Source organism: Octopus bimaculoides, chromosome Z (genome assembly GCF_046866305.1).
Source record: "Octopus bimaculoides isolate indiv1 chromosome Z, ASM4686630v1, whole genome shotgun sequence".
Classification (NCBI taxonomy): domain Eukaryota; kingdom Metazoa; phylum Mollusca; class Cephalopoda; order Octopoda; family Octopodidae; genus Octopus; species Octopus bimaculoides.
The window spans coordinates 39,694,694-39,716,823 of NC_142944.1; the positions used below are offsets into that span (position 1 = coordinate 39,694,694).

A 22,130-nucleotide genomic window follows, 5' to 3' on the forward strand; every position below is an offset into this window, starting at 1 on the left:
TTAGTTTCAATCATTGGAGAGTGGCCATGGTGGGGTATCACTTTCCAGGGTTTCATTGATGACAAGAAGTGTCCTATCAACCCAGTACTTATTTTATCAATTTGTATTTGGTGAACCACGACGTCATACTTTTTGATACAATACTGCTTATATATTTTCAAACATCATCACCATCGTTGTATGTCTGATTTCCATGATGACATGGGATGGACAGTCATAACAGTCTGAATCAGTTCTTATATTAGGAGACACTTCAGGGGACCGAGTCTGGCTCATACAATTCATTTTTGAAATGATTTCTCACACTGGATGCTATTTCCTATCATCAACCACTTTATAAAGTGTACTGTATAGACAAGTTGACAGAACTATGACAAGACTACAGAGACAAGGCTACCTTTATCTCATGTCCACTATTTGCCAGCAATATAACATATTGTTATGATACCAACACTAGTGAAGTTGCTTTGTACTCTCTAAGGCTATAGAGTCTTAAAGAGCACAATTACTTAGTCATTGAGTTCTTTCTCACTACTCAATGCTAACATTTGCTTAAGGTGGGGACTGAGAAGATTAATAGTAGAAACACTGGTGAGAGCAGAGACAAGATCAACGAGTGTATCATGGTAGAAAGAGTGATGGATAGTAGAGGCATGAGTGTACCAACAATAGGAGAGAGAGAGAGAGAGAGAGAGAGAGAGAGAGAGAGAGAGAGAGAGAGAGAGAGAGGCTGTGATGAGATAAGGAGTGCAGCTGATGCAGACTGACCAAGAACTACTGGGCTGAAAACTCAAACATAGATATCTCCCAGTCTTCATTATTGCCTGTTTTAATACTTCATACACAAGTACACATTAAACAAGGAAATGGTCAAGGATATGGTAGAAGAAAATGCTTACCAAAGATGCCATAGGTTAGTATCAAATCCAAACCCACATGGTTGCAAAGCAAACATCTTAACCACACAGTTTAATCTGTGGACCTTGACTATTTTAATAGCTGTTTAGCCACAGGTTGGTCCTGGTTGAGCATTCATCATCATCATCATCATCATCATCATCGTTTAACGTCCGCTTTCCATGCTAGCATGGGTTGGACGATTTGACTGAGGACTGGTGAAACCAAATGGCTACACCAGGCTCCAATCTGATTTGGCAGAGTTTCTACCACTGCATGCCCTTCCTAACGCCAACCACTCAGAGACTGTAGTAGGTGCTTTTACGTGCCACCCGCACGAAGGCCAGTCAGGCGGTACTGGCAACGACCATGCTCAAAACAGTGTATTTTATGTGACACCCGCACAAGAGCCAGTCCAGGGGCACTGGCAACGATCTCGCTCGAAAATCCTACGAAGGCCAGTCAGGCGGTACTGGCTACAATCAATAGCATTTTCCCATTCTTTTTTTTTTTTTAATGTCCTTAACATGATATCATGCTCTTTCCTGTTTTTAAGACACTAATATGCAAGTTGAGAATGATTCAGAGTTTCTTTTTCTGGCATATTAAGTGATCTCAATGGATTGTTATATTATTGTTTGGCAGAGAAATTTGTACATATACACACACACATATATGTATGTTTATATATATAAACATATATGCCATAACAGAGGAATTCAATACTGGCAGCCCCTGGGAACTACTATATGCTGATGATCTTGCCCTCATAGTGAATTCCATATCAGAGCTAGACAAGAAATTCAGGCAGGCAGCCCTGTTCAATTTGTAGGAAAGGTGTAGGCAGGAACTCCATATGGTGTATCCAGTACAAGCTATGGACACACAAGAGGTGCAGTGGATTAATAGGAAAGTTATCAGAGAAAATAGATTTCATATGTTGGAGATGCACATAAAAACTTTAGAAACTTGAGAAATTGATTCTCTCAAATGCCTTGGTGGCTCATTAGAGGTAGTAGGTAATTTCTGCAACCTCGGGGACCAAATTAGTAGTGGGGGAGGATGCATAGAGAGTGTGATAACTAGAATAAGAACAGGATGGAGGAAAATCAGCGAGCTGTTACCTTTGTTGGCCTCAAAAGATTTCTCTCTCTGAGTGAAAATAAGATTGTATAATGCATGTATACAGACAGCAATTCTACATGGTAGTGAGATGTGGACCCTAAATGCAGAGGATATGCAAAGGTTAGAGAGGAATGAGACTAGTATGCTCTGCTGGAGGTGTAATGTAAGTGTACATGTTTGACAGAGTGCTGGTGCTTTGAGAGAGAAGTTAAGTATAAGAGGAATTAGTTGTTGTGTGCAAGAAAGAAGACTATGCTGGTTTGGTCATGTGATATGGGTGGATGCTTACCACTCCTTAAAGAAGTGCCATTCTCTCAAATAGATAAAACACGTAGAAGTGGAAGACCCAGGAAGACATGGGACGAGGTACTGAAGAATGACCTCAGGATGCTGAACCTTTCAGGTGAGATGACAAAGGACTGAGATGCCTGGCACCTTGCTGTACACATGAAGACCCATACTCTGCAGCAGAAGTGTTAAAACTAGTCCATCAGGTAGTATAAAGCGCCCATGCAGGGCCACATAAAAGCATACTGTAAAATGGCTGGCATTAAGGAAGGGCATCCAGCTGTAGAAATCATGCCAAATCAGACTGGAATCTAGTGCAGCTCCCCAGCTCTGGTCAAACAGACCAACCCATGCCAGCATGGACAACATTAAATGATGATGATAATACATATATACATATATATACATATATATATATATATATATATATATATATATATATATATATATATATATATATATATACACACACACACAAACACACACATACATATGGTCCTGCTTGATATGTAGAAAAACTGTAAACTCCATAAGGTGTACCTAGTGCAAGCTATGGACACATAAGAGGTGCAGCAGTATCAGAGGAAGGCTAAAAGAGAAAGTAGTCTTTGTGTGTGGCAGATGAGTAGGCATAATAAACACTAGGAATGTACAAAGAAAGACTTTATCAAATGCCCAGGATTTTGAAGAAGCAGATAGCTTCAGTTACCTAGGTGACTAAATCAGTAGCAGAGGAAGCTGCTAGAATGAAAACAGGCTGGACAAAGACAGAGTGTGAGTGTGCTAAAAGAAAAATTGAGTATAAGAGGCATCAGATGTAGTGTGTGAAAGAGAAGACTGTGCTGGTATGGACATGTGGCGCATATGGACGAGGACAGCTGTGTGAAGAACCAATCTCTGACAGTGAAGGGAACCTGTGAAAGAGGTAGACACAGGAAGATGTGGGAGAAGGTGGTGAAATATAATCTTTGGATGTTGAGTCACACAGAGGCAATGACAAGTGATCAAGACGTGGTGGTTTGCTGTGCTTCAGGAGACATGCCAAGCAAAGTGAAATTGTAGTTGTGGCTAGTGCCTGTGACACGTAAAAGGCATCCATGCTGGTAATATATAAAAGACACCTGTGTCGGTGACATGTAAAAAGCACCTGTACACTCTGTGGAGTGGTTGGCATAAGGAAGGGCATCCAGCCATAGAAACCAAGCTAAAATAGACTGGAGCCTGGTGCAGTTCACCAGTCGAACTGTCTAACTTATGCCAACATAGAAAACAGACGCTAAATGATGACAATGATGGTGTGTGTCTATATAGGTGCTGGCATGGCTGTGTGGTTAAGATGTTTGTTCTAAAACAATGTAGTTTTGCTTCATTCACACAGAGTAACACAAGAAGATGTCTTCTACGTTAGGCTTGGGCAGATCAATGCCTTGTGAATGAAACCAGCAGGCAGAAACTGTACCAAAGAATAAGATATTGCATGGTAGACCTAGTCAACACACAGTAGAAGAATTACTTATGTGATCGCTGGACCTGGTAGGTCAAGACATTTTTTTCCTTTGAAAACTGCAAGGAAAATGCTTTATTACAGATCAAACATGTGTGCATCAACCATATATTCTTTTCTGGCCTGGCAGCTAAAGCACATGACAGCTAGATAATTTTTTACTGATTTCATATAAGCTAAGTCTTCCAGTTGGTTTAGAGTTGCTTCACTTTGACTGAGGAGAACACAAAAGGCTAGAAATGCATCAATCAGTCCATAGGGTTCACTTTTTGCTTCAAGCAAGAATTTTTCTCCGTGGCAAACCACAGTGAAAACAGCCTTTTTACAGTTCAAATGTGCTCCAAACATATTTGAACTGATGGACAAGTTTGTTTATTTTACACCACTCCTTCATGCAACATCCACATATCTCAGATTTATTTATTATTTATACTAAATAACAATGGTTTTGCACAATTATTTTAAAATATTTGATTTGTGTATCCTTTATATTAAAAATAAAACTTCCACATTTTGCTTTGGAAAACATTTTCATTTTTGTCTTTGCACATAACATATGAACACATAACAAAACAAATAATAATATAGATATGATTATTACAGATAATATTATAGGATACAATATTATTGATAATACTATTATAGATAATTATAATTTTTGTCACTCCATTAGTAATTCAGCACATGTGTTCTGCACTGTGCATTTATCACTGGTCTTGCTTGGATAAACTTACCCCAAGTGTTAGTGATAAAGGCCTATCAATCCAGAACATATATAGAGAGATATTTAATGTTAAATGAACTTTAAGGAAAATTTTATTCTCTTATTGTATTCATGAATCATTAGTTGCTTGTGTTTTTCTAGCTAACTTTTCTATTGGTAGTTGTTTCACTTGTATGACTTTAATGATTATTATGATATATAACAATTTCTGGTTTTAGTGTATTTGTACTTTATATTCATATTCACTTTACAATTATATAAGGAGAGTGTTTCAGTGGAGATATATATATTTGTTTGTATAAGAAAATTATATATATATATATATATATATATATATATATATATGTCAGGTCGCTCTTCAGTGCTACTGGTAACATGTAATCCAGTACAACCTGTTGCATGGTCGGGTCGTCGGCGACTAAACTGGCAACCCCACCAGGCTTGCTTGGTGAGGAGGGTGTTGTTGGACACCCTGCAGGACGAAAAATAAGACCTGTCAAAGGGCGGATGAACTCCTGAACAGTCAACGACCATCCAACAAAATGTCCGTAAATATGTATATATATATATATATGTATGGGTGTGTATATGTGTGTGAATGTCTGTAAATATGTATATATGAATAATTTTAATTTTATATATATACTATTTTTTATCTTTTATATTTTATTTATATATATATATTTTTATTATTTTTTTTTTTTTTTAATTTTTTTTTTTTTTTTTTTTTTGATGAGCTGCTCCACATCGGTCACCGGAGTAATATTTGATCACTTTACAGAGTATCTGAGTATCGGTTAGGTGTCTGGAATGGGACGGCTTACCTCATGGGCAGGTAGAAGCTCTTTAACCTTGGTTGGTAATCTACCTAGGAGAAGGAAATCTCCGAAATAAAACCTGAGGCCTTGGAAATTCCTGGTTTTGTCAATTCTCTTGTCACACCGGTGAAAGTCTTCTTGGGCTAATAAGTGGGGGTAGTGCAGTGCAAGCTACACCCACTAAAAATTATTCATCTGCACAGGTACTTCCTGTACTCCAAATCTTAGTAAAATCATTCAATTGGTTGGTTGGCAGAAACCTAAAAATGCACCTGTAACTTATTTTAAAATGTCTGAAACAAATTCAGTAAATGGCAAAAAAGGCTTGGGAACATCATGGGAACAGGTCTGGCCCGGCAGGTGTCCCAGTGTATCACAGGCTGGACCCGGTCGTCATTCTGCCACTGTGGTCAAACAGTCCTCAAGAAAAAGTAAAAATAAACATCGTTTGAATTTTGGCTGTTGGAATGTGCGCACACTTCTTGATGATAATTTCACGAAGAGGCCAGAAAGGCGTACTGCACTTATTGCATGTGAGCTAAAGAAATATTCCCTTGATATAGTTGCTCTCTCTGAAACTTGTCTCTCTGGTGAGGGTCAAGTAATGGAATCTGCTTATGGATATACTATCTTCTGGAAAGGCCTACCTAAGGGTCAGCGTAGAGAATCTGGTGTTGGGTTTGCTCTCAAGAATACATTAGTGTCCTCCATTGCAGAGCTTCCAAGTGGTATATCTGACCGGATCATGTCATGCCGTATCAAACTGACAAAAGGTAGGTTTCTTACCGTTGTCAGTATTTATGCACCAACAATGTCCCATTCTGAGGAAACTGTGGGACAGTTTTATGACAATCTAGCAAGATTATTGAGGAAAGTACCAATTTCTGACAAGCTGGTCATTTTGGGAGATTTCAATGCAAGAGTTGGAAGGGACTATGTTTCATGGCCTGTTTTAGGTCGACATGGGATTGGAAAATGCAATAGAAATGGAGTAGCTCTTTTGACGTTTTGTACTGAGAATGATCTGGTTGTCACCAACACTCTGTTTAAGCAGAAAAATAAATATAAAACCACTTGGATGCACCCAAGATCTAAGCACTGGCATCTCATAGATTATATTTTGATTAGGAAATGTGATATGAAAGACGTTTCTAGTGTCCGGGTCATGAGAGGGGCAGAGAGCTGGACTGACCATCATCTACTGCGTGGCAAAATAGATTTTTCGATAAAACCTAAAAACCGACAGTCTGGTCCTAAGATACCCAAAAAGTTAAACGTTGCAAACTTTAAATTATCAAGCAACTTGCAAAGATTCCACGACGCTATAGAAAGTATTAATCTTGACCCAAACAATTTATGGGAAGATTTCAAAACAAAAGTATTTCAGGCTGCAAGTTCGTCAGTGGGATTTAAATCTCATAAATCCAGAGATTGGTTCTCAGATAGATCAGCAGAAATTCACGATCTACTTTTAGAAAAACAAAACTTAGGCAATACACTGCTCTCTCAGTCATTGAATCCCAACTCAAATGAAACTTACAGAAAGCTGAAAAGGAGGGTGCAAACTGCTCTAAGGAAAATTAAACAGGAATGGTGGAATGATAGGGCAAACGGGGCACAAGAAGCAGCTGATAGAAATGATGCCAGTTGTTTGTATTCTTATGTTAGGGAGGTATATGGTCCAAAATCTTCTTCAGTAGCTCCAGTGAGAACAGAAGATGGATGTTTTCTTCTGACTGACACCGCTTCTATTCATAAGCGTTGGGTAGAACATTTCTCTGCACTTTTGAATAGACCATCATCCGTTAATATGAGGACGATAGAAAAAATTGAACAACTTCCAGTTATAGAAGAGATGGCATCTGAACCAACTCTAAATGACATTTATTTAGCTATGAATAAGCTGAATAACAACAAGTCTCCAGGATCTGATGGAATCTGTGCAGAAGTCTTGAAATATGGGGGTGACAAAATGATGGAACTCTTAAATATTTTAATTTGTCACTGTTGGAGAAGTGAGAAAGTGCCTCAAGACTGGATTGATGCCATTCTTGTCTCCTTATATAAATCGGGGCCAAAGGATCTGTGTGGTAATTTTCGTGAGATTTCCCTTTTGTCTGTGGTTGGAAAGGTGCTCGCCCGCATTTTGTTAGAACGTTTAAATACCTTTATAGTTCCAAGTATGGTGTCTGAGTCTCAGTGTGGTTTCCGTTCCTCCAGGGGCACAGCTGATTGTATCTTTACTGTCAGACAATTACAGGAGAAGTGCATTGAACAGAATCTTGCTCTGTACCATTGCTTTGTTGATTTGAGCAAAGCATTCGATACTGTTAATCGAAGTGCTCTGTGGCTAATTCTGGGGAAAATTGGTTGCCCAGAAAAGTTTATAAACATGGTCAAGGCTTTGCATCAGGATATGAGAGCTAGGGTTAATTTTGGTGGTAGGCTTTCTGAATCTTTTGCTGTGGAAAATGGAGTAAAGCAGGGAGACCTTGATGCACCCACCCTCTTTGCAATATACTTTGCCGTTGGTGTCACATTCCTTTCAAAACTCTGAGGAGGGTATCTACATAAAATATCGAACAACGGGGAATGTTTTTAATTTGACCCGACTGAAGTTTAAAACGAAGGTTTTTACTTCACTTATTAGGGAAATTTTGTATGCTGACGATTGCGATCTGGTTAGTCATTCTGAATCGGGTCTGCAATCCCTTGTATCTGCATTTGATGCAGCTTGTGATGATTTTGGCCTGACCATCAATCTGAAAAAAACAGTTGTAATGTATCAACCTGCGTATGGTGTTGTTTGTAACCTCCCTAAAATTTTTGTTAAGGGAAAGTTACTTGAGGTTGTCAATTCATTTGTCTACCTGGGAAGCTCTGTTCAAGATGATGGAAATCTTGATACGGAAATACACCTTCGAATTCAAAGGGCAGCAAAAGCATTTGGTGGCTTGGAGTCACGCGTCTGGCGCCAGCGACATATAAATAACAATACAAAGCTGGCTCTTTACAAATCATTTGTCTTAACATCCCTATTGTATTCCTGTGAAACTTGGACCTGTTATGAAAGGCATTTTAAAATGTTAGAAAAATTCCACCAAAAATGCCTTCGTCATATTTTAAGAATTAAATGGAATTCTTTTACTCCAAACACAGATATCCTTGCATCTGCAGGCATCCCCTCAATTAAAGCCATGATTTTGAGGAACCAATTGAGATGGTGTGGCCATATTGTTCGAATGGCAGATGAACGCATGCCGAAACAGCTGTTTTATGGTGAGCTTGCAGAGGGGAAACGTTATCGGCATAAACCTAAAAAAAGGTTTAAGGATGGCATAAGGACTGCTATGAAGTCAATTGGAATGGCTCCAAAAGATATAGAAGTCCTCGCTTCAGATCGAGTTGGATGGCGAACAAGGGTGTGGAGTGGAGTGAAAGCATTTGAAGAGGCCAGGATGATGCAAGCAGGGCTCAAGAGACATTTAAGGAAAAATGTAAAGACTGAGAAGGTGAATGACAAGGACCTTTTTGTGTGCACAGTCTGTGACAGACCATGTCTGTCCTTGGCTGGCCTCAAATCTCACCTGCGAACCCATGGAAAACAAACCTCATCCAGCTATTCTGATTATATGTCTGTTCACACGTTTGAATGTGGTGTGTGCCAGAGGGTTTGCAAATCCAATGGGGGTCTTAAAAGACATGTTAGGATCCACAATGAGCAGAACTTACTTGCAGGTATTGGTAGTGCAGATCAGAGGTGCAATCTGTGTGGGTGTTTTTTCAAAACACTGTCTGGTTTAAAAAGCCACATCAGACGCCATCAAAGGGCTAAGGTGTAGGTGCAGGAGGTGGTCAAACTCTGTTTAAGGAGTAGACAGCCACCATATATATATATATATATATATATTAGAAGGTTTGGAGGTGATGTATTAGAAAAAGGCGGCGAGCTGGCAGAATCGTTAGCACGCCGGGCGAAATGCTTAGCGGTATTTCGTCTGCCGTTACGTTCTGAGTTCAAATTCCGCCGAGGTCGACTTTGCCTTTCATCCTTTCGGGGTCGATAAATTAAGTACCAGTTACACACTGGGGTCGATGTAATCGACTTAATCCGTTCGTCTGTTCTTGTTTATTCCCTCTATGTTTAGCCCCTTGTGGGCAATAACGAAATAGGTATTTCATCTGCCGCTACATTCTGAGTTCAAATTCCGCTTTGGTCAACTTTGCCTTTCATCCTTTTGGGGTTGATAAATTAAGTACCAGTTATGCACTGGGGTCGATGTAATCAACTTAATCCCTTTGTCTATCCTTATTTGTCCCCTCTATGTTTAGCCCCTTGTGGGCAATAAAGAAATAAAAATTATATATTAGAAAAAATAATAAGGTACTCAGAGATCTGGATGGTTGTGCATTTACAGATTTTTATTAATGTCACATGTTTTTATAAATCATATATTAGCGCTTGCATTTACTCTAGTAGATTCTTCTGAAGAATCTACTAGAGTAGATGCAAGCGCTAATATATGAATTATAAAAACATGTGACATATTAATAAAATTCTGTAAATGCACAACCATCCAGATCTCTGAGTACCTTATTATTTTTTCTAATATATCAAATTATTGCATTCATAAACCAAGTCAATTGTTGCCTTTCATTTGGTCCACTCCAATCATAAACAGCCATTAATGATAAGGATGATGCTTGAACAGAAAATTATCTAGCTACAGTGAAACTTCATCATGAATAATTTTACAACTAAAAATTCCTACAAGAATTCATCTTGAAGAAATGTACACACCAAGAAAATATTGTAGCATTTCACGTGTTGCTCTGCATTGAAATAATACTTCTTATACAATCTTATAGCTGTGGAAAATATTTTTTAAATGTAAAATATAAGTATGTTGTAGAAGTTGCCTACAAGCATGGAATATGTACAAGTCCAGCTAGCAGATGATTATGTTGTTATAGATAATAATATTCCTGAAAATAATAATAATAATTATCATTTAATGTTCATTGTCCATGCTAGCATGGGTTGGACAGTTTGATCAGGGCTGGTAAGTTGCGGGGTTGCACCAGACTCCAGTCTGATTTGGTATGGTTTCTACGGTTGGATGCCCTTTCTAACACCAACCACTCCGAGAGTGTAATGGGTGCTTTTACATGCCACTGGCACAGGTGCTTATTACATGACACCAGCATCAGTTACATTGCCTCTGTAAGGCCCAGCGCTCAAATGGTGCCTTTTTGGTGCCACCGGCACAGGTGCCTGTTATGTGACACCAAATATTTTAGATAGTAGTATTACAGACAGTCATATTATAGATAATACTAACCTTTAAATGTAAACAGTGGTTTCCAAGAATTTTCAGTGGCTTCAGGAGACAAGGAACTTGGTAAACTATTTTAAGACATAACATAATCATGTGTAAGCAATTGCGACAGAATTTTTGTTAAAGAAATAAAAGTAAAAGTAAATTGGAAAAAATTAAAAGAAATAAACATGGCATACACAATTGAAACAGCATGAAATTAAATCACAATCTGAGTTACATACTAAATGTGAATTCACACTGGTAGAAGGCATGATGCTGCATAATTGTCTGAGATAACTCTCTTCATAGACTTGTTATGTTAATAACAATACATATATATGGGAGCAAGACAAATCATTGCTACAGTGACTCATGAGAACAGATACACTTCACCATTGTTGAGGCTTGTCAATGCCATACACTTGACTAACACTTGCTTAAGTGTAATTTGTGCTTCAATACATTGGAAACAGAGAGGAAAGCTTTCAGTGATATTGCAGAGGTTTGCCAGGCTATAATAAAAAAAACCTTGGGATATGTAAGTGAAACAGCATTAAATCAAAATCATCAATTATGTAGTGAACAAAATGCCTCATTTCATCTCAGCTAATTCCACAATATTATCCTTTTGACGGTGTATATACATTTAGTATGATACACAATTCCACCATGTCACCTTGGGTCTGGTTGGGACTTGCAGATTTGATCTGTAGCACTCAACAAGTTGTCCTCTATGTTGTATGTCTGTAATTCTTCTTCCTCCTTTTCAGACAGGCACAGATATGGCTGTGTGGTTAAGAAGCTTGCCTTACAACCACTTGGTTTCAAGTTCAGTCTCATTGCGTGGCACTTTCAGCAAATGTCTTCAACTGTAGCCCCAGGCTGACAAGTATATATATATATATACTGCTACAAAGTTAAAGGTGACGCTTTAGATACAAATAATTACAGAGGTATCAAGCTGTTGGATCAGGTAATGAAGGTCACGGAGTGGGTCATAGCCCAACTATTTAGGGAGAGAGTCAGTTTAGATGAGATGCAGTTTGGGTTCGTGCCAGGGAAAAGCACCACTGATGCTACATTTCTGGTAAGACAGCTGTAGGAGAAATACCTAGCCAAGCATAAACATCTGTACCTGGCTTTCATTGACATGGAGAAAGCCTTTGACAGGGTCCCCCAATCCCTTATCTGGTGGTCAATGAGGAAACTAGGGATAGATGAATGGTTAGTGAGAGCTATGCAAGTTATGTACAGGGACACTGTCAGTAAGGTGAGGGTTGGCAATGAGAACAGTGAAGAATTCCAGTTAGAGGTAGGGGTCCACCAAGGTTCTGTCCTCAGCCTCCTCCTATTTATCATAGTCCTCAAGGCAATAATAGAGAAATTCAAGACAGGATGCCCCTGGGAGCACCTCTATGCAGATGACCTTGCTCTAATTGCTGGACACAGGTTCATGTGTCACATAGCTAGCTAGAGGCGATGGCCTCTTGGAGCTAATCAACGGCAGCATTCATCCTATTTTTTGGACTGCCATGTTGGCTTGGCGATGACTATTAATATATATATACATATATATATATATATATATATATATATACATATATATATATATATATATATATATATATATATATACTTATCTATATACATATATATATATGTACATATACTTATCTATATACATATACATATACACATATTTACATACATATACACATATATTTACATATATACATACATTTACACACACACACACATGTATATATATATATATATATATATATATATATATATATATATACATATTTATATAAATATATAAATGATGGGCTGATGGGCTTCTTTCAATTTCCATCTTCCAAATCCACTTACAATGCTTTGGTCACCTCAAGGCTCTAGTAGAAGACACTTGCCCGAGGTACCACACAGTAGGACTGAACCCACAACTATGTGGTTGGAAATCAAGCTTCTAACCTAAGAGCCATGCGATTTATATTCCCCATCACCACACAATGGTTTCAATGGAAAGAATATAACTAAGAACTAGTATTGGCGTTTTTGGGAGTAGTTGGTTATTTTGCTCAGAAATTATTAAAAAAAAAAGGGAATTAATCATGTAAAGAAGTGAAAATGTTTTTACCTGAATATAGCACAATATCCATAGTTGTTACCAGCTGCTAAGTATTTGCCACAAGGTGAGAAAACTATGGCATAAATACTTGTATACATTTGCTGACGAGCAGCTAAGTCTCGTTCCTGAAAAAGTAACAAAACAACAAAGAACTTTAAAAGATGTTATCAATTAAGACAAAGTTTCTTCTATTTTGGGACTAAAACTTATGTTTTAAATATTTCTTATGACTACTGAAATTATATTAAAACGATACAAGGAAGCCTTTGTGTAGTTTTACAAACTGCTAGGAATAGCAGCCAAATCTCCTGTAAGTTACACCCCATGTTCATCATCATCATCATCGTCTAATGTCCGCTTTCCATGCTGGCATGGGTTGGACAGTTTGACTGAGGACAGGCGAGCCAGAGGCTGCACCAGGATCAATCTGGTCTGGCAAAGTTTCTACAGCTAGATGCCCTTCCTAACACCAACCACTCCAAGAGTGTAGTGGGTGTTTTTACGTGCTACTACAAGCACGAGATAAGGCAGGTCTGTCAATGACCATGCTCAAAAGGTGTTTTTATGTGCTTCCTGTATGGGAGCCAGTCTGGTGGCACTGGCAACGACCACGCTCGAATGTTGTTTTTCACATGCCACCCCCACATGTGCCAGTAAGGCAATGCTGGCAACGATCATGCTCAAATGGTGCTTTTCACATGTCACCAGCATGGGAGTCAATCCATGGTCCTGGCAACGATCATGCTCGGATGTGCTTTTAACATTCCACTTGAGTGCCAATCAGGTGGTACTGTCATCGGCCACATCAGCGATTTTGGTTTGTTTACACTTGCCTCAATAGGTCTTCGCATGCAAAGTTCATTGTCCAATGAACGAGGGGTACTCATAAGTGGGCTGGTTACACCCCATGTTCGGATGTACTTTTAACGTTCCATTGGCACTCATGCCAATCAGGCGGTACTGTCATCAGCCAAGTCAGCAATTTTGATTTTTATTTCACTTGCCTCAATAGGGTTAGGGTTAGCAAGGTTTATTGTCCAATGAATGAGGGGTATTCATAAATGGGCTGATTACAACCACTGGCATAGGCCATGGTCTCACTTGGCTTGTCAGGTCTTCTCAAGCACAGCATATCTTCAAACATCTCGGTCACTAGTCATTGCCTCGGTAAGGCCCAATGTTCCAAGGTCGTGCTTCACTACCTCATCCCAGGTCTTCCTGGGTCTACCTCTTCCACAAGTTCCCTCAACTGCTAGGCTGTGACACTTTTTCACACAGCTGTCCTCATCTATACATAACACATGACTATACCAGTGCAGTCGTCTCTCTTGCACACCACATCTGATGCTTCTTAAATCCAACTTTACTTTCAAGGCACTTACACTGTCATGTATGCACACTGACATTACACATCCAGTAGAGCATACTGGCTTCATTCTTTGCAAGCTTACACATGTCCTCAGCAGTCACAGCCCATGTTTCACTGCCATGTAGCATGGCAGTTCGCACACATGCATCATACAGTCTACCTTTTACTCTGAGCGAGAGGTCCTTTGTCACCAGCAGAGGTAGGACCTCTCTGAACTTTGCCCAGGCTATTCTTATTCTAGCAGCTACACTTTCAGAGCATCCACCCCTGCTACTGACTTGGTCCACTTGGTACCGGAAGCTATCAACTACTTCTAGTTTTTCTCCCTGGAATGTTCTCTGCACATTTTCTATCACATACAAAAGCTATCTTCCCAGTTAGCCTCCCTTTGATATTGCTGCACCTCTTATGTGTCCATAGCTTACACTGGGTACATCTTATAGAGTTTCTACCTACGCTTTTTCTACAGATCGAGCAGGGCCATCTACCTGAAGGAATTTGTGGTTTGTCTCATTTTAAACAAATCAAAGGACAGGCTGGATCACATAGTAATGGATATACTATAGTTAAAAACACAAGAGATGGTCATGACTGGAACACCTTTTGACCTTAGGTCTGTGAAATTAAGACTGATCTAGTGCTAAATAATGATTGTAATGTACACTGTTATTAACTAGTTAGATTTCACAGCGATACATTTACCATCACACCATGACAATAATATTCTGAAACTAAAAAAATTAAATAAAAAAAAAACTCACAAATGAGGTTTTATCTATCATTAAAGAAGGGCTTATGAACAGAATTAATGTCATTCAAATAATGAGTCTTTTAAGTAGCATATTGGGTGTTGAGCCAAGTGCACCAATTGCCATAGGAATAATTATTGTCTTGGTCTTTCAAGCTCTCTGGCTAGATCCAACTGGGATGACCATTGTCCTTTCACAATTAGATTTTACTGGTCTAGAAGTCTTTGTTATGTGATAGGGAACATGTCTTTCTCTATCCATATTTTATGCATCCTATTTTTGGTAGGCTCGCTTCTGTAATAGCATTCTACTACAGTTCTCATTTTGAATCCATCTTCTAATCTTTGTCATAGTATTTGGATAACAACCAGACCCAACCTGCTTCACAGTGGAATACTTGCCATACGAAAGACTTTTACTTGGGGTTCAGGTCTTGTGAATACAACTGTGATGATTTTATTTTACTCATAAAGAGGACTGTGTTGGTGAGATGTCACAACCACTAGTGTTTTTATCAAGATTCCCCTTTATGAACAACTATTAAGGTAGCAAGCTGGCAGAATGGTTAGTATGTTGGGCAACATTCTTTCCGGTTCTTTATGTCCTGAATTCAAATTCTGCTCAGGCTGACTTTGCTTTTCACCATTTTGGGAATTGATAAAATAAGTACGACTTGAGCACAGGGACCAATATAACTCTTTCTCTTCAATTACTGGCCTTGAGTCAAAATTTGAAACCTTTATTTTTATTATTGTTAGCATATTAGACAAAATACTTAGCAACATTTCTTCTAGTTCTCTACATTCTAAGTTCAAATTCCACTGGGCTAACTTTGCTAGTCATCCTTTCAAAGTCAATAAAATAAAGCACCAGATTAAGTACTGTTGTTGATGTAATTGACAAACCCCAGCCCTCTAAAATTGCTGGCCTTGTGCCAAAATTAAAAATAATTATTATCATAAGAGAAATCCTTATTGTTATTTGAAGAGTGATGAATTGGTAAAGTTTTTACAGTGAAAGGCAAAATGTCTTGTGGTATTTGTTACATCAAGTCAACTTTTATCAATCATTTGGAGTAGAGAAGTGAGATCTATTTAATTAACAAACCCACTCACCAGAAAATTTCCAGTTTTGTGCTTTATGTTGGAATAGGGATTTGTAAAGTGTTCAATACAGACCCCTTGAGGTATATGTGACTACCCAAGTCAATACTCTAACAATACCAACATAAGGACTGAATTTTTGTTCTCTAACAATTTCATTATTTTCATTGAATTTCTTGAAATATTTCTTATTAAAAGCAGTAATAACACAAAAGAATGAAGAAATTATTGTTCTTGAATCAAGAAATATTTTGTTCTATCCATCCACTTCCCCCACTATTTTTGGGAGGGTAGGCACGTCCACCATAGGGTCCTATCAGAGGCAATCATCATTAGATTTTCCAGCTAGATTACCAAGCATGACTTACTGACATTATAAATATTATCCAACCATCTCATTCTCAGTCTATCCTAGGATCTCCTGCCATTTGGCTCAGCTTGAAGAACCTGTCTTCCAATTCTTTCTTTGACATTTTTTTCTTTTATTAATTATGGTATTCAATTATAGTTTTGAAATGTTCATGATGGGGTCGATAAGTATCAAAAATTTCATGAAGGGAGTCAATGATTATAAATTTGCTGACCCTTGATGTTAGAAAAACGATTGGAAATGTACAAGTATTTTAATTGTCTCCCTTAACGTTTTAGTTCTTATCTAACCGTAGTAAACTTTTTCATCATTGGAAGCTCGATAAAATAACTGCTAAGTATTGAAGTAGTTTAAATGAACTCGGTCTCATCATCATCATTATTTGTTGTTGTTTAAGCTGGTAGAATCGTTAGCGCATCGGACAAAATGCCTAGAGGTATTTCTTAAGATTGATTACGTTCAAGTTTCACTGGTATCAACTTTGCCTTTAACTCCTCGGAATCGATAAAGTAGAGTAACCAATCAATTACTAGGGCACTGTCATGGTATTAGCTGTCAGAAATGAAAGTAGAAAAATTAGCTTCTGACAGCTAATACCATGACAGTGCCATTACTAGGGATCAATGTTATCGATTATCCCTCTCTCCCCAAATTCCACGCCTTGTGCCTATTGTTTCATTTATATTTTTTTTATTAAGTCAACAAAAAATAAATAATAATAATAATAAAATAAAACGATGCCGGTGAAGATAATACATTAAAATTATTTACAAATTCTTTTACTAGTTTCAGCCACTGAACTGTGACCATAATATCATCGATTATTACATCGATCGCGCTTCTTTGAAACAAATAAACATTTTATCGCCTGCGAAAGGACGAAAGTAAAAAATGTAGCAGCACAAGAATGTGATATTGATAACTTTAAATAAAGGTGAATGATGCAGGAATAGTTTGTTTATTTAAAGTAGATATAATTTTTTTTTTTAATCTTATAAAAACATGTTGAAGTTGCAGAAATATCAACATAATTTTTCCATCCCTTGTTAACATACTTTCATCTTCGGTTTTCCTTTCTCTTTGTGAAAAATCCCGTTTAGATGATTTTTACGCCGTTAAATTATATTTTAGTTTCTTTTAAATAGTTAGATTTTAATATCAGTCTCGCGCTTTTTCTAACAACACTGTCAAACGTTTCCTTGTTAATATTACTAAACATACACTTTACTAAATAATATTGTGTAAATCCTTCAGTTTAATCGTTTTTATATAAAAGGAACATGACATATCAATCACTAATAGACAAACCGATAGTGATAAACATTTACGTCTATCATGACAGACAGAAAAGTAATGAGCTGGCAGACCCGTTAGCACGCCGGCATTTCGCCTGTCTTTACGTTTTGGGTTTAAATTCCGCTGAAGTCGACTTTGCCTTTCATTCTTTGGAATACCTACACAAAAATTTACCCCCGCATCACCACAACAACTTTGTTTCTCCATAACTTTCTACAAATACCTTTCACATGGTGTAGATTACGATTATATCGGAATTTAAGGTGCAAAAACAAACTGGTAGGCACACACACACACAGCACAATTTTTTCTCAAAAGTTCAAGTTTCATTTTGTAGATACGTTATGATGAAACAAATTCGGCGTGGGGAGTTCACTTGTGTAGATATGACCATCTTTTCGGGGGTCGATAAAATATGTGCCGGCTGAGCACTGGAATCAATGAAATTTACGTTCTACTTCCCGGGGCCAAAATATGAAACCAATATCATGACATACATATATACACACGCGCACGAGTGAATGTGTAAAGAAGCAATAAACTCCAACTTACATGCATGTCTGATTCGGGAAAAAGTTTGTGAAGAGACGAAGGCATCAGTTTAAAAAAGTATGAAACTATGGAACTGAAAGAAAAACTAAGTGTATTAACGGTGTCAAATATAAAAAGTTTACCTCTCTGAAATTATCCGTTTGATGATACACGAAACAATGAATAAACTAAAATAAGGCGGCGATTTAGCAGAAACGTTAGCACGTCGGGCGAAATGCTTAGCTGTATTTCGACTGTCTTTGTGCTCTGAGTTCAAATTCCGCCGAGGTCGACTTTGCCTTTCATCCTTTCGGGATGGATAAATTAAATACCAGTTGCGTACTGAGTCGTTCTAATCAACTAGCTCCCTCCTCCCCAAAAATTTAGGGCCTTGTGCCTAGAGTAGAAAAGAATAAACTAAAATTATTAATCTTAACAAGAGTGACGTAAGACAAAGGATCTTGTTCAAAACGGGGGCACCAGTTTTCATTAATGTTTTATGTAGTGTTTTTGGTACCGAAAGACTTTCAAACTTCGCATACTTATCCATTTTGGATGTTTTTTAAAACGGGGGCCACATTTTTCATTAACGAAACACTTTGAAACTTGGAACACTGGTAGAATGTGTCATATAAAACATCTTTTTCTCTTAGTCTTCTTAAAAAAAAAAGAAATCCATAAGTTATTCCATGTTAAAGTTGTCGTATTTCTGTAATTTCAACCAATCACTGACGTCCATTCAGCCGATATACATTAAGTGCCGACTACATAAACAAACGATTCTGAAACAATTCTATCGGTGATAGGGTTAGGGTTAGGGTAAAACAGCAAATTTAAAAAGAAAAAAGCAAATGGATCTATTTTAAAACGGGGTCCACATTTTTCATAGTGTGGAAAACACTATGTTTTACGTAGTGTTTTTGGTACGGAAAGACTTTCAAACTTCGTATACTTATCTATTTTGTGTTATAGAACAGAAAAATATTTTTGTATTCGAATTTATTTCATGTAAAAAATTGTCTTATTTCGATAATTTCAACCAATCACTGACAAGTATTCAGTTGTTTATATTTACTCCTTTGGCTGATTAAGCGATGTAAAGCGTATTTAATCGCCATACCTTCGTTTTATTTGCTTTTTTCATTTTAAATTTTCTTTAACCCTAACCCTAACCCTAGGGTTAGGGTTAATTGTTTCAGAATCGTTTGTTTATGTAGTCGGCGCTTAATGTATATCGGCTGAATGGACGTCAGTGATTGGTTGAAATTACAGAAATACGACAACTTTAACATGGAATAACTTATGGATTTCTTTTTTTTTTAAGAAGACTAAGAGAAAAAGATGTTTTATATGACACATTCTACCAGTGTTCCAAGTTTCAAAGTGTTTCGTTAATGAAAAATGTGGCCCCCGTTTTAAAAAAGATCCAAGCAAATAAAACGAAGAAAAAAAAAGAAAATGAAAAAAGCAAATTTAAAATGAAAAAAGCAAATAAAACGAAGCTATGGCTTAATCAGCCAAAGGAGTAAATATAAACAACTGAATACTTGTCAGTGATTGGTTGAAATTATCGAAATAAGACAATTTTTTACATGAAATAAATTCGAATACAAAAATATTTTTCTGTTCTATAACACAAAATAGATAAGTATACGATGTTTGAAAGTCTTTCGGTACCAAAAACACTACGTAAAACATTAATGAAAAATGTGGCCCCCGTTTTAAAAAAGATCCTCTATTTTGTGTTATAGAACAGAAAAAAAATTTTGTATTCGGATTTATTTCATGTAAAAAATTGGGATCTTTTTTAAAACGGGGGCCACATTTTTCATTAATGTTTTACGTAGTGTTTTTGGTACCGAAAGACTTTCAAACTTCGTATACTTATCTATTTTGTGTTATAGAACAGAAAAATATTTTTGTATTCGAATTTATTTCATGTAAAAAATTGTCTTATTTCGATAATTTCAACCAATCACTGACAAGTATTCAGTTGTTTATATTTACTCCTTTGGCTGATTAAGTCATAGCTTCGTTTTATTTGCTTTTTTCATTTTAAATTTGCTTTTTCATTTTCTTTTTTTTTTTTTCTTCGTTTCATTTGCTTTTTTCTTTTTAAATTTGCTGTTTTACCCTAACCCTAACCCTATCACCGATTGAATTGTTTCAGAATCGTTTGTTTATGTAGTCGGCACTTAATGTATATCGGCTGAGTGGACGTCAGTGATTGGTTGAAATTACAGAAATACGACAACTTTAACATGGAATAACTTAGGGATTCCTTTTTTTTTAAAGACGACTAAGAGAAAAAAATGTGGATCTTTTTTAAAACGGGGGCCACATTTTTCATTAACGAAACACTTTGAAACTTGGAACACTGGTAGAATGTGTCATATAAAACATCTTTTTCTCTTAGTCTTCTTTAAAAAAAAAGAAATCCATAAATTATTCCATGTTAAAGTTGTCGTATTTCTGTAATTTCAACCAATCACTGACGTCCATTCAGCCGATATACATTAAGTGCCGACTACATAAACAAACGATTCTGAAACAATTAACCCTAACCCTAACCCTACGGTTAGGGTTAGGGTTAAAGCAAATTTAAAATGAAAAAAGCAAATAAAACGAAGGTATGGAGATTAAATACGCTTTACATCGCTTAATCAGCAAAGGAGTAAATGTAAACAACTGAATACTTGTCAGTGATTGGTTGAAATTATCGAAATAAGACAATTTTTTACATGAAATAAATTCGAATACAAAAATATTTTTCTGTTCTATAACACAAAATAGATAAGTATACGATGTTTGAAAGTCTTTCGGTACCAAAAACACTACGTAAAACATTAATGAAAAATGTGGCCCCCGTTTTAAAAAAGATCCTCTATTTTGTGTTATAGAACAGAAAAAAAATTTTGTATTCGGATTTATTTCATGTAAAAAATTGGGATCTTTTTTAAAACGGGGGCCACATTTTTCATTAATGTTTTACGTAGTGTTTTTGGTACCGAAAGACTTTCAAACTTCGTATACTTATCTATTTTGTGTTATAGAACAGAAAAATATTTTTGTATTCGAATTTATTTCATGTAAAAAATTGTCTTATTTCGATAATTTCAACCAATCACTGACAAGTATTCAGTTGTTTATATTTACTCCTTTGGCTGATTAAGTCATAGCTTCGTTTTATTTGCTTTTTTCATTTTAAATTTGCTTTTTCATTTTCTTTTTTTTTTTTCTTCGTTTCATTTGCTTTTTTCTTTTTAAATTTGCTGTTTTACCCTAACCCTAACCCTATCACCGATAGAATTGTTTCAGAATCGTTTGTTTATGTAGTCGGCACTTAATGTATATCGGCTGAGTGGACGTCAGTGATTGGTTGAAATTACAGAAATACGACAACTTTAACATGGAATAACTTAGGGATTCCTTTTTTTTTAAAGACGACTAAGAGAAAAAAATGTGGATCTTTTTTAAAACGGGGGCCACATTTTTCATTAACGAAACACTTTGAAACTTGGAACACTGGTAGAATGTGTCATATAAAACATCTTTTTCTCTTAGTCTTCTTTAAAAAAAAAGAAATCCATAAATTATTCCATGTTAAAGTTGTCGTATTTCTGTAATTTCAACCAATCACTGACGTCCATTCAGCCGATATACATTAAGTGCCGACTACATAAACAAACGATTCTGAAACAATTAACCCTAACCCTAACCCTAGGGTTAGGGTTAGGGTTAAAGCAAATTTAAAATGAAAAAAGCAAATAAAACGAAGGTATGGAGATTAAATACGCTTTACATCGCTTAATCAGCAAAGGAGTAAATGTAAACAACTGAATACTTGTCAGTGATTGGTTGAAATTATCGAAATAAGACAATTTTTTACATGAAATAAATTCGA

General features: G+C 36.8%; 1 protein-coding gene across 2 annotated transcripts in view; it reads right to left on the reverse strand.

Moving 5' to 3' along the window:
* LOC106881676 (THO complex subunit 6 homolog) overlaps positions 1-18,506 on the reverse strand; it is a 49,314-nt gene extending 30,808 nt beyond the window's left edge. Inside the window, exons 1-3 of one of the 2 annotated variants that reach the window (XM_014932143.3) lie at positions 18,370-18,506; positions 12,818-12,933; positions 10,699-10,763 (exon numbers count right to left, since the gene is read on the reverse strand). In XM_014932143.3, the coding sequence (XP_014787629.1) occupies positions 10,699-10,763; positions 12,818-12,906 (154 nt within the window). In that variant the 5' untranslated portion in view covers positions 12,907-12,933; positions 18,370-18,506. The other variant, XM_014932142.3, reaches the window with a different exon arrangement.
* Between the last annotated feature and the right edge of the window lie 3,624 nt (positions 18,507-22,130).